We start from the raw sequence: 12,745 nt of genomic DNA, 5'->3' as shown, positions 1-12,745 counted from the left end.
GTACTGCTTGACTGCATGCTGGGCAGTTGAGTGTATCAGACTGTGCTCAGTCAATCCTGCTGAAGCCAAGCCTCTCATCACAAAACCTCCACTGGCTTGTCTTCTGCAAGGAGACTTTATCAGTAAGTCAAGAGGAGAAGGAATTAAGACCACAGCCATTTACCCGTGTGATCTGTGCAATGAAATGACAGTGTCATAACCCCTCTACATTATTATTCTACATTATTATTTCATTGGTAAGGAGGCATTTTACTGAGAGATCTCTTTTTCATTTATTTAAAGATAATGTAAGGAAACCAAGGAAATTCTTGTACAAGACCAAAACAGGGACTCCTCTGTTTTGATATCTGCCTATGTTTTCAGTATTTTGGAGGAAAATGCAGAACTAAAAAAAATTATTAAAACAATGTTGCCATTTTTCTCATCTCTTGGTAGTTGCTTTATAGGTGAAACTACATGGACTTTTGCCTCTTTTATGTAGCTAAAACCAGTTGATTTGCCTCTCCCATGTGTTTTATCTTTAAGCAGTTGTCTAATTCCCTCTTAAAAATGCTAAATTCTTAGTCTGCCCTCATATGAAAGTATTTTCACAAAAAATATCTGTCATGTACTGTATTTTGAATGCTTTCATTTTTCTGTATCTTTATGCAGTAAAATAGTACAGAGTTCAAAGTTTCAGTGCATAGAATGGGATCACTGATTTTTAGAAGGTTACTATAAATTTTCTGTTCCTTTCAGTTCACTGCTTTGTATAGGCTCATATTACCACTTTGAAATCTTTATAAATCAACATTTTCACCTAGCACCACTGCAAGCATATACTGGTTCCCTTTCTATTTGATTATAGCTAACTGAAAACACAGCGATGTGTACGTGAGATTATTTATTCCAAGACATATTATTAAGATGCATTCATCAACTGTGAATCTCATCTGCATATTGATTTAGCTTTATTTGACACCACTGGCAGTTGTAACTAATAAAATCTTAAATAATTCTGTTTGGGACAAATTTTGGTCTCTCCTTGAGTAGGTTCATCTGTTTTGAGAGATCTTAACTTGAAAAGCGAATTCCATGTTGAATATAGGTCAGCAATGACATGCTGTAGAAAGACAGCCAGGGAAGTATAAAGAGAGATAAAGCCTTTGAAGCATAAGAAGTAAGTAATCTTTGGTTCTTCTCAGAAATGTACTCTTTTCAGTACTGGGCATAACATATTAAGAAAGAGAGAGAGGCCAAAGGCAAACAAGAATGATCAGATGCTTTGAATATATGACAAGTGGGTGTGCGTGTACGTGTATGTGTGAAGAATACAAAGTGGTGTCAGAGTGTGTTAGTAACTTGCAGAGAAGTAAAAGGATTTTGCAGAGTGGAAGGGAATAATCTATTCTTTGTGTCCATTATGGAGAAAAGAAGGTGTCTCTATGACCTGTGCCTGCACTATTCATATTGGACATTAGAAAAGTATTTCTGAAGGCAAGGATAGTAATCAGTGTGCTTTCTACATATCAAACAATATTTGAAAGTGTTCAGATCTTCTGCTGGAGAGCAGAATTTGGTGATTTGAAAATCATTCTATCTGAATAAATTTCAGGGCATTACACAGCAGTCTAAGTGATGTTTCTAGATTTCTCTGACAAAAGTACAGGAACCTCTCTGTTTTCTAGCAAGTGCTCTTAGTGTTTTCACTGTCACAGGTTCAGCAGAAAAGAACAAGAAAGGCCTAGAAAAGAGATGTCTACCTTGGTATTTCAGGGAAGGCACACACAGACCTAAGAATAAGCTGCTATATCTTGTTTGCCACTGGCCAAAGAAGGAGAACAGGCAGGATGATAGTTCTGGATCATCATAATCCAGTGGTATCGCCATTTAAAGTGATGTGCCTTGTCACAAGGCAAAGAGCAGAGAAAAGATGAAAGAGCATCTCAGCTACGGCTGGTAGGATTTCCTATATTCTCATTTTGAATATGCTCAAAGCAATACTTTTGGAAATCTCTTTTTGTGTGTGTGTCAAATGAGACAGAGAACAGATATTTGCTCTTAAAAAGTAGTTTAAATTCAGTTAAAAGTTGAAAGTTTCTATGAAGCTTTTGGTACAAACAGGTCCTAATTTTCCATTCTGAACGAGTTCCTGCTCCAGTGCCATCAGGGGAGGAAATAAGAATGTGCTGTAATTGGAAACAGTCTCTAGTAGTTCAAGTGCTGCAAAAAACCATCTCTAACTGAGTTGTACTTCAGGCCTACATTCCCTTTGGGCTGCTTGCTTGTAGTGGTGTCAGGGTAATAACACTACATTGCTACAAAAAACCACTCTGTATGCCTACAAGCAACACAAAATGCTGGGGGTAAATTGACTGAATTATAAATGTTACTCTTCTGGGAATGCAGAATAAGTTTTACTGTAAGTTATGTGTAGCTGTAGTTGCATGCTACACCTTTAGGAAATATATATAAAATATAGCTGCTAAACTCTGCATCAATCTCTGTACTCACATGTGCACTAACCCTTTTATTCCTTCCTTCTGATGTCAGACAAAGGTAAGGCATGAACCAGATGAAGCCAAATAGAAATATACGTACCATTCAGTAGGATTATCTGAGAACTTTTACATAAATGGACTGATAGGACAGCTTTTCATTACTGTTTTCTGCATGGTCAGTTTTCCTGGTAAAGAGTGCCTAAGCCTTGTTCAGCAAGACCAAGACTTTACAGTTATTTGTAGGCGGGTAAATAAGGAGCTTGACGACCAAGGTCAAGGCTACATCTTGGTCCTCTCAAAGGCTAAACTCTAGAACCTGATCATAAAATAGTTTGCAAGAATTAGCTGTCCTAAATGTTTTTTTTTGGTCAGTCTCTGAAGGCTGCTGCTAGTTTAGTTAATTACAGGGAAGACAGAGATAAAAACTTGGTAAATTCATCAGATTTTTCGGTAAATGCAAATACTATTGTGCAATAGAGAAGTCTTACCTGTTAGGCTGCAAGAACAAAATAAACAAATAGTGTATATTCCAGGAGTCTTGCAAATAGCACAGCTATGATGTTCACCCTGTAAATAATCATTGGGGAAAAAAATATAAAGCATTGATTTTTCTGGAAGCAAGAATACTACCCAGAATTTTATTCATCTCAGAAATGCTTTAGTCACTCCTGATTCAATCAAATCCAAGAAAACACACTTTTGCTCTCCTGTAACGGTAATTTAGCATATTAGATGTTTCCCAAAGTGTCAGTTGAATTACATATATATGAGCCTCCAGGAAAGCCTTTGAAGGAAGGATACTAATGTTCTTGTTCTTGAAATAATATCCTCATATTGTCATGAGATGTTAGTGATACTGCCATTTTTCTTGCTCAGTGATGGAGTGTTGTGGGCATTGGTCATCTCCAACCATTTGTCACTATCTGTTAGGGCACTTGAACTTACATTCACCACCTTGAAATGCTCTAATCATTGTGGTGAATTCCTGCGGCAGAATCCTGACAGTGGTCACTCATTCAGGTTAGGATGGGGTTTGCTGTGGGGCTGGCATGTGGAAAGTGGGTCAGCACAGCAGTTGTTGCAGTGGACCTCTGCTCACCCCTCTGATCAGTGGGAATACTTGAACTGGTTGCGCTGGATTTTGGGCAATTTTGAGAAGCTCCCTTCTTGTACCAGTATGTGGAATTGTGCCTTGAACGTAACAGGAATATACAATTTGTGTATTTATTTCCTTTCTTTCAGGCTGCTGTGGAGTCCACTGCTGACTGAGTACTGATATTTCTTATTAGATGATCTGAATTTAATTTGTAGCTTAAGAAAGACTGTGTATTAAGATTTCTTTCTTTCCAAGTCTTCTCTCCTTTATAAAGGTAGTGTTCAGGACTGAGAGAAAAGTGACGAAGAATGTAAATCTTAATTTTTGAAATTTCAGATTTATTGAATTTATTGTTTCTTACAAACAAATGCATTTTCTATTAGCAGTGGGAAATACCCTCAAAGCAATCTTGACCAGAACGTGTATGTGAAACAACTAAGTCAAATCTCTTCAAACAATCTCACTGTTGAAACAGGGTTGAAATGGTTATTTGCTATGCAATATATTTGTTTAAATTGGTCTCAGTTACCATATGCTGAGATCAAGTGTGTTGTCTCACTGAAACAGGGGCCAAAGCCAAAGACTGCATTTGTGTGGCTATTATGCAACTCACTGTGGATGCAGCTGACATGCAGGAAACAGTAATAATTAGTGCTTCCTGGATCTGAATTTTTTCTTTTGACCATATTCAGTATTAATATAGCAGTATTTAATCATTTCAGTCAATTACAGGTCTTAATTAAATGCTAGTAAGCACTTATTGCTGTGATAGTGAAATGGAAATAGCTACCTGTTGATTTAAGGGCGGTCTATAGGTTCCTGAATAAACATAAAACTTTCCTTATTCGTTTCTGAGATTAAAACTGAAAAGGACCATAAGAAATGCATGAAAGACATTTTATGTTTAAGGATCTTGCTTTTGTTGCAGATTTGCAGTTAATAATGTTTGCAAAGTTGCAGTTAATAGTATTCCAGATTTTGTTGCAGTTATTAATGTTTGCAAAGTTACATGTTCAAGTGCAGGGATATTTTGTGTAGTTTGTGCGTTGCATGTTCAAAATCAAAGTTTATGGAAGCAAAATAAATTAAAGGAGATCACTAATAATTTGAGCATATAAATAATTCTTTGTAGATACCATCAATTTAATTGGATGTGCAGGTTAAAACCCTATTAACCAGATTAAAAAGCTCTTAGTATTCAGTTTATAATGTCAAAATCTGTTGAGACATACAATAGTTTTATGATAATTAACAATGGGAAAACCACAGAAGTCTTGAAGCTTGTTTTAGATAAGTACCAGAAATATGGTTGTTTATCCATCCCACGCAAACCTCTTGAGTTTTCTTGAAAAATTTGGGGTTCTTCAGGCCTTGAGGGAAGCTAGACACGTGTTGTAATTCTGCATTTGATTCCCACTAGACTCCACAAGATCAGAGAAAAATTAGAAGAAAATTACTGATTAATTTTTGAGTTTCATTACAGAAGGATGGTTCAAATTGATTTTATTTTTCTACTTTCCTTATTATAGTGGTAAGTACAAAGTTGGAAGAGTTTTATGTGTTTGACTTATTACTAAAGTAATTCAGATCTGGATCATGTGACTCCTTTAGGTCTCTTTTTTTTTGTATGTGCGTATGTACAAATTGCACGAATCTTCGGAGTTTTCTAATTCTGATCTGTGATGTTACTAAGCTTCTACTGCAAGCTTAATGGATGCCTTGGAGACCTCTGCTACTAACTATGCTCTGAATTTCTTTTCTCAGATCATTTGGCCGTTTGTGGTAGGTTAGGAACTTGATACCCAGCTTCAAACATTAGCAAATCAACAGCAATGAAATAAGAAGTTGTAATGAAATGAGAAGTTGCTTACTGCATGACCTGAAAAGGCTGTGCTTAGCAGTGTTTGTGTGATGATGTTCATCAGGTTTCGAACTGGAACACCACTGAACTTGGCAGTTTCCATCTTAAGATATTTTAATCAATCCCACTGCAATATTTTCTCAATGCTAGGATTCTGCCAAACATCTGGCTGGGAAGTTGCCCTCGGCAGCTGGAGCATGTGACCATCAAGCTGAAGCACGAGCTGGGTGTTACAGCTGTGATGAACTTCCAGACTGAATGGGACATTGTTCAGAATTCCTGGGGCTGCAACCGCTACCCAGAACCCATGAGCCCTGAAATCCTCATGAAACTGTATAAAGAGGAAGGTCTTGTGTATGTCTGGCTGCCAACTGCAGACATGAGCACTGAAGGTAATGTTTAGGTCACTCTTGCAGTAAATTAGTAGCAACAAACCTTTTGAGTTACTAATCTGCCATTTTTGTGACAGTTTGTTTTTTTCATCTGTGTAAATTTTGCATAAAAATATACTTAGCACACAAGTTATAATTTCTTTGTGTGCTGTCTTTAACAAATTATTCATATTTTCTTGTAAGCAGAGAGGCCATCTAAAATACTTTGTGTCTGGCATTATTATGTATTTGAGTTTAAAGCCATCTGACATCAATAACTGCTTGACTGTTTTTGCTTTCAGCTTTAATTCAGACCATATAATGAAAATATACTGTGTAGGTGGAAGACTGCAAGCTTGCACAGCAGGATGGCTTGCCACCCTTTCTGATTAAAAATGGAGAGACAGTGCTGTGTGTCAGACAGCTGTGCTCTCCTGTTCCCTTCCGCAGCAAATATTTTTACTTTAACTATAGTATCTCAGCCTAATCAATAATCTCCATAGAGACATTTTATAATAATATTTAATTAACTTAGAATGTTCATAGCACCTCTGCTGCAACATAAATGACTAGTATTTTTAAGTCCTTGGTTGGAATACTCAGTTCAAAATCTTGTTTCCAGACAATAGGTTAGAAAGTGAGCATGTTTTTAAGTGAGCAACCTACCAGCAGAAGAGACTGCTTTCAACACAGTGAAATACTGCTGCCTCAGAGAACTGTCATATCAGTAATAGGACATCAGGGAAGACAGGGGACCTTAAAACTGGGATTTGAAAGAGCTAAACATCTGTGCTCATCTGTGCCCTGAGGAAAAGTTGGGCTCTGCAGCTTCAGTTCCCGGGATAGCAGGGAGAAAGGTGTCTGGAAATATAGTATATTCATCCCTTTGGGACTGAGAAAGGCTGTTCTGTGTTGTTTAACCATATGCTTAGTACACAATTAATCATAACAGTATTAAGTTGTACAGCAAAAAATTAAAACAGTATTAAGTCCTCTGCTTTCCATCCCTGACGTACTATTGACTTGATGGCCTTCATTACAATGTTTTGGAAAGCCGCAGTATGTAGGTACCTTCACAAACCTGTGGTACTAAGAAACATTTCATTTTTGGCTTACTGACTTTAAGGCCATGTAAGATGTCCTGGTCTATGTAATTTGCTGCCTTGCCTCAGTTCTTGTGAAAACGAGTATGCCATGCACATCCAATGTTAATCAGAATGTATATTTAGAGAAGACTGGGAGCATTTTACAGTTTTGTGTTATCTGATTCTATGTTGCAAGAAAAAAACAAGTTAGTGTAGAAGGTCATTTGAGAAAAGAAAGAAAAAAACCTCAAATACATCAGGTTTGCCATTATTATTCACAGTTCATCAGGCTCTACAGATAAAATCTCAGCCGTGAACTTAGCTTTCTCCAGTGCAAATGAATGTGCCTTATTTTTAACCTTAGGAAGAATACAGATGTTGCCACAAGCTGTCTGCCTCTTGCACGGGCTACTGGAGAATGGACACACTGTCTATGTTCATTGCAATGCTGGTGTCGGCAGGTCTACAGCTGCTGTCAGTGGCTGGCTGAAGTACGTGATGGGATGGAGCCTGCGGAAAGTCCAGTACTTTTTGACTTCCCGGAGACCAGCTGTCTACATAGATGAGGAAGCTCTGAATCGTGCTGAAGATGATTTCTACCAGAAATTTGGGCATCTTCGTTCCTCATACCGAATACAAGAGTAGAAAAGCAGAAGAGGAAAAGGAAGGTGAAGAGGAACCCTTATGTTTGAACCCCAAGGACTTAGAAATCATGACTCAGGCACCAACTTCACCTCTTCAGATTATAAGACTGTCATAAAAGTCATGAGAATTTTGTTTAAAAAGTGCCTTGGGGTATTTTTTATTTGCTTTCTTTAAGCTGATACAATGCATGTTTTCAAGCCTTTTGGTGCAAATATGAGACCTAGAAATTCTGCAAAGCGAAACTAAGATTTTCTTCTAGCCTCTTGCCTATAGGAACTGAGATTTTGAGGTAGACACTAAACAAGAGGTGAGGTGAAATAGAGTTGACAATATTTCAGTGACAAGAAAGCAAAGGCATTCTCAAAAAAAACAGTGTAAAGGTTGACTGAATTAATCTTCAGGTTAGGGTGGAGCAGATCATCGTCAAAGCTGCTCAGCTGTTTTAGGCAGAGTGGAGATTGTTGCAGTGTTTTGTAGTAATTTTGTAGACAAGTGGTATTAATGAGAAAGACCATAAGGAAATCGGTTTTTCAACTCAATTTCTTAAACAAAAAGCTAATGTCTAATGTAGTGAACTAAAATTTGCTCTCTTTGTCTTTCTAGTTAATATTAAATATTATGAGCTACAACTATGCTTTTATGACATTGAGATTGTGCTGGAATGTGACACAAAGAGAGGAAACAGCTCCACCTGCTTCAGTCTTGCTCTGTTGTGGGGAAAGACCACTATTTATTATATTATCCTAGGCTGTGAGTTCTCTGAGTTGAAGCTACATTTTGCTTTTCTGGTCTGTGCAGTGCTGTACAATGGGCTCCCTAGGTGCCAAGTCAATTTAAGCACTGGGGTAAGACAGGACCTATTGGAACTTTGTGATAAGCCTCTGTGCATGATTGACATCACAGCCTCTGGACTGTTGACCTGGATTTGAATCTTCACTATAGCAAAAGCCTCTCCTTGTGCAAGCAGTGTGTGGATGTTCATGGATGTTAGGTTTAGCTGATTGAAGCTAGTGCTGGGCTACTTCTGGAGTAAATAAAGTGGATACATTCCTCTGAAGGAGCAAAGAGCAACTCTGAGAAGAGTTTCTCAGGAGCTTAGGCTCAGCAGGCTAATGTTTGTTTTGTGGATGATCCCTAATGTTTTCCAGTGCTGTCTGGTCACTTAGCTAAACTAAGCAGTGGCACCAACAGCTTCCAGCCTTGCTCAGGTAAAACCAATTTGCTGTAGGTTGAGTTCAAGAGAGAAGGGAGAGAACGTATTTCCTAAGGAGGAGAGGATTAAGGATGCATGAACATTAAGAAACTTAATTTCTGTAGGTTTATTCTTCAGTGAAATCTCATTTTTTCCAGCCAACTTGTTCCTCTAAAGATGCAGTCAGTGCCAGAGTAGTTTAGCTGATATATATTGATTTTCTGAATACTTAATGGAGAAACTATTAGATATGAACTGCTTATGGAGAAACTCCAAAATAATATAATACATTTTATTTATCCTATACTTCAATCATCTTCAAAAGAAAAAATGTTTATTTAAGTTATTCTGTGTTTGGTTTTGGTCATGACTTTGTGTCCAGTTTTTTGAAATAATGCTGCCTGTTTAGAAAATTGATAAGTTCTCTATTAAATAAAGACATAATGACAATTCCAGAAGCCCATTTTGTCATATGTCTTTGTCTCCCAATTTCACAAGTAGCAAAAAGGATCGTGACTTATATTTCTATATAGAACTGGGACCAGCCTCTTTAAGGGTCACAGCGATGTCTTGTCTGCTGTGTTGTGTCAGTTTTGGTGGGAAGTCTCAAATAAACAACACGGTAAAGGTGTGTGGATGATATGGCACCTCTGGCATTTCCAAAGACAAAAAAAGGTGTTTCTACTCCTAGCCCCATGCAGAGAGCAGAGCAAGTGTGTTAGTGATGCTGTCTGGCTGCTGGGCTTGTGTGCAAATAGCAGAGCTACGGCTGCCTGCCCAGGAGTTACCTCATTTGGACTAAGTTTAAAGCAAAAATGGTGAGGTTTTGCTACTGTGTGCCTCTCAAAATCAAGCACTGAGAGGAGGAGAATGGCATAAGCAGAGAGTACAACTTGCTTAAGTTTTACATTTCTGTTGAGATATGTTTGAAACCTCAATCTTCAAGTGTGTTTCCAAGCATCCCTGACAGATAGACCCTTCTACCAGATGCATCTTGTAATAGATGTTGGGACAAGTACCTGTGGATTTGGTTCTTCTTTCACAGCTAACTATATTTCTTTTTAGGGCTCTTGCGACTGAACAGTGCATAACATGGCACAAGCAAGTAAGTATATGATTAGGTAAGTACAGCCACTCTCTATTGGCTGTTTCCTAGTTCTGATTTTATCAGCAATGGAAGCAGACTGGTGCTTCATTTGTAGGGCAGGAATTCAAATGATACAGGAGTCACAGATTCAAGGAAGCCCTAGCAAGGGGCTGCTAATTCATTGTTTATTGTCATTTCACCAAAGGGTTGTTGATTCATTGCTTATTGTCACTTCAGTTTGCTTGTATACTGAACTGCTTGGGAGCACATATCGTATACACGTTGCATTGGCTGATGAACTGCATAAAAGCAACTTGATAGCATCACACGAACAAAGAATGCAAAAAGATCTCAGGGGGACCTCAGGGGCTTGCAGTCCCTTGGTATCTATTTGTAGCATCCTTTTTTTCCTCACTGCCGCTGTCCTGCCTTCCTCATTGAAGGCTACTCTGTCAAGCAACATTCATTCAAACCCGTTTCTAATGAATACAGCTAGGAACTTAAATGCTAAAGGGATCATTACAAGAGACTAAAGCAACAGCAAAAGCAATCATATAAAAATATCCAATTTCTCCAAATGTGTAAGTACGTAATAAATCTGCTTCTAGAGATTATCTATTAGAATTCCAATTTGTAATATGTTCTTATGCTGATTGGATCATTAGCTCTTTCCACAGACTAGCCTCTTGATGTAATTTGGATGAAAGGATGAAGACAGGCTGTTGTTTAGATACTTGTATATTTCCTTGCTACTTTAGTAATAAAGTGCTACAAAATTTAGAGAAGAACAGCTTTTATAGAAAGAATTAGAAACACATAGACAGGAATGGTTATTTTGGAGTGGGCTCGCAAAGTCAAACTAATACACAAACAATAACGGAAATCAGGTAGAAATATTTTGATAACTCATCACTGAAGAGCATCAGTTGGGGAAAATGGTTCTCTGATGCTATGAGCATCAGTATTCTTTGCTCTGTTTTTACCTCCATTAAGCCATGTTTTTACCTCTGTTAAATTAAAGAAGAAAGTAGAATTTGCTGAATGAAATAGGAACATTTATAACTCCAGGTACTTAGAGTATCTCAATGTCATTATTAGGCCAAACAGTAGTATATGTTCTTTTCCAGGGCTATGTACATGAAGGAGCTAAGCAGTTCTAGCTCTTACAAGTGATTTTGTAACAAGCACAGCCCCTTGAGGGATGGATTGGGATTTAAGTGGTATAATATTGTCAATATTTTTCCTTTTGACATCAGAAAAGTACTAGTGACAATCTTCCACAACATTTTTAGGTGGGTGATGCAACCTGATGAAAGAGAACTGGTCTGGCTGGTGTGACTGTTGAATACCTTCCTATCTCCCTCACTCCTTACTTGCTATTTCGCGCTTTGAACTTTGGTCCCTTTGGCACTTGCTTTGGCTGTAAGTTTATGGTCTTCCCTCTCTGTACAGCATCGAGCACAATGAAGCTTTGGCTGCAGGTTTGATACCAGGCAATACTCCAAAGTAGTTGGAAGGTCTCACACCTGGCAACTCAGTTGTGTGCGCTGCACAAAACCATGTGCAAAACAGTGTTTCTGCTCTGGAACGGAATTAAAATTTGAGACTGCCAGTCAAGCCTGCTTGGGTAATTGCAAAGGAAAAAGATAGGCTGTAGGTTATGCAGGGGTGGGTAATAAAATCCCTACTTAAAACAAGAATGCAAAAAGTCAAACTTACTCCATTACCTATCTTGATGGCCTTTTTGAGCTCTAATTTATAAAATCCACTGACTTGATTGGTCTGTAATTGAGGAAAAAAAATTGATTTTAAGTAGCCAAAGACATGTGCCATTACTGCATTACCCTGTTGCTCCTTTTATTCTTCATCATTAAATTGCAGTGAGATGTTTCAAACCAATGATGAAGTTATAAAGGAATTATTCTTATAAAAATACACTCTGCAGCAGAAAACAAGGAAGAAATATTTAGAAGGATGATAACTACTGGAAAAGCATATATTTGACAAGAGCTACCTTTTTGAAGGATAATGAACATCAGGCTGCCCTTAGCTAAAATGGAATTGGATTAATGTAGCAAAGGATAGGATATAACTAACTGTCTCCAACTCTGTGTACATTCTCAGTGGTAAATCACCTCTGCAGTTATTTCTTTAAAAACATTCTGCTAGAAAAAAATTGTGTTTTATTTTCCGCATGAATATAGCTTAAAGGGAAAGGGGCTGCTGTGAGGGAGCAGACTTTTGGAATGGTGGAAGTAGAAAGGAATTAATCCTTTTTCTATTTCTTAGCAACACAGTGACATCACCAACAGCAAGACCAAACCACATGACTTCATAATTGATCTCCTTCCTAAATTAATAGAGGAAAGCAATATTTTTAAGAGCAGTGACATTATCATATATTAGCATAATTGCATGGTTGTGATATAAGCAACTGAAATACATGTTGTTGGCACTTCAGTTGTGCTAACAGTGAACCTATGGGATGTTCATTCTTAATTAGACATATTTTCCTCTTGATACCCCCTTTCACCTCAAGGTCTTTCATTCCAGTCTGAACTGCTTAACAAACAGTTTTGGCTAAAAATTGCTGCATTTGTAAGGATGAGTAATGAGTATAGTATTAAACCCTTTTTACATATTGTCTTATGAAATAAAAACTGTTAGACCCAGTAAACTAGAATTCATAACTAATTTAGCCCAGTATGATTCAATCTTTTTGTGCTCAAGTATGTTGTCTTATTTGGGAGATTGAATTTATAAAGATTGCAGCATAATGAGTGTGATTTGATAATTATTTCAATGCTGATGTTGTTAAATTTACATCAAGGAAAATAGAAGGCCTGTTTATTCATGAGCTGATAAAATATTAAATAATATCTCATTCTTGATTTAGGTGACGTGACGAAAAAGCATAAAACAGCTGCC

At 37.6% G+C, this 12,745-nt stretch overlaps 1 protein-coding gene across 3 annotated transcripts in view; it reads left to right on the top strand.

The window, feature by feature from the left end:
• The window catches only part of EPM2A (EPM2A, laforin glucan phosphatase), a 39,646-nt gene extending 30,460 nt beyond the window's left edge, over positions 1-9,186 (top strand). For all 3 annotated transcript variants that reach the window (XM_027687446.1, XM_027687463.1, XM_027687455.1), the window contains 2 exons: positions 5,588-5,829; positions 7,258-9,186. In XM_027687446.1, the coding sequence (XP_027543247.1) occupies positions 5,588-5,829; positions 7,258-7,538 (523 nt within the window). In that variant the 3' untranslated portion in view covers positions 7,539-9,186. The remainder of the gene's footprint in view (positions 1-5,587; positions 5,830-7,257) is intronic.
• The last annotated feature ends 3,559 nt before the right edge of the window (positions 9,187-12,745 follow it).

This window comes from Neopelma chrysocephalum, unplaced genomic scaffold (assembly GCF_003984885.1).
Source record: "Neopelma chrysocephalum unplaced genomic scaffold, ASM398488v2 Primary Assembly neopelma1_23, whole genome shotgun sequence".
Taxonomy (NCBI): domain Eukaryota; kingdom Metazoa; phylum Chordata; class Aves; order Passeriformes; family Pipridae; genus Neopelma; species Neopelma chrysocephalum.
This window is presented reverse-complemented; position numbering and strand designations above follow the sequence as displayed.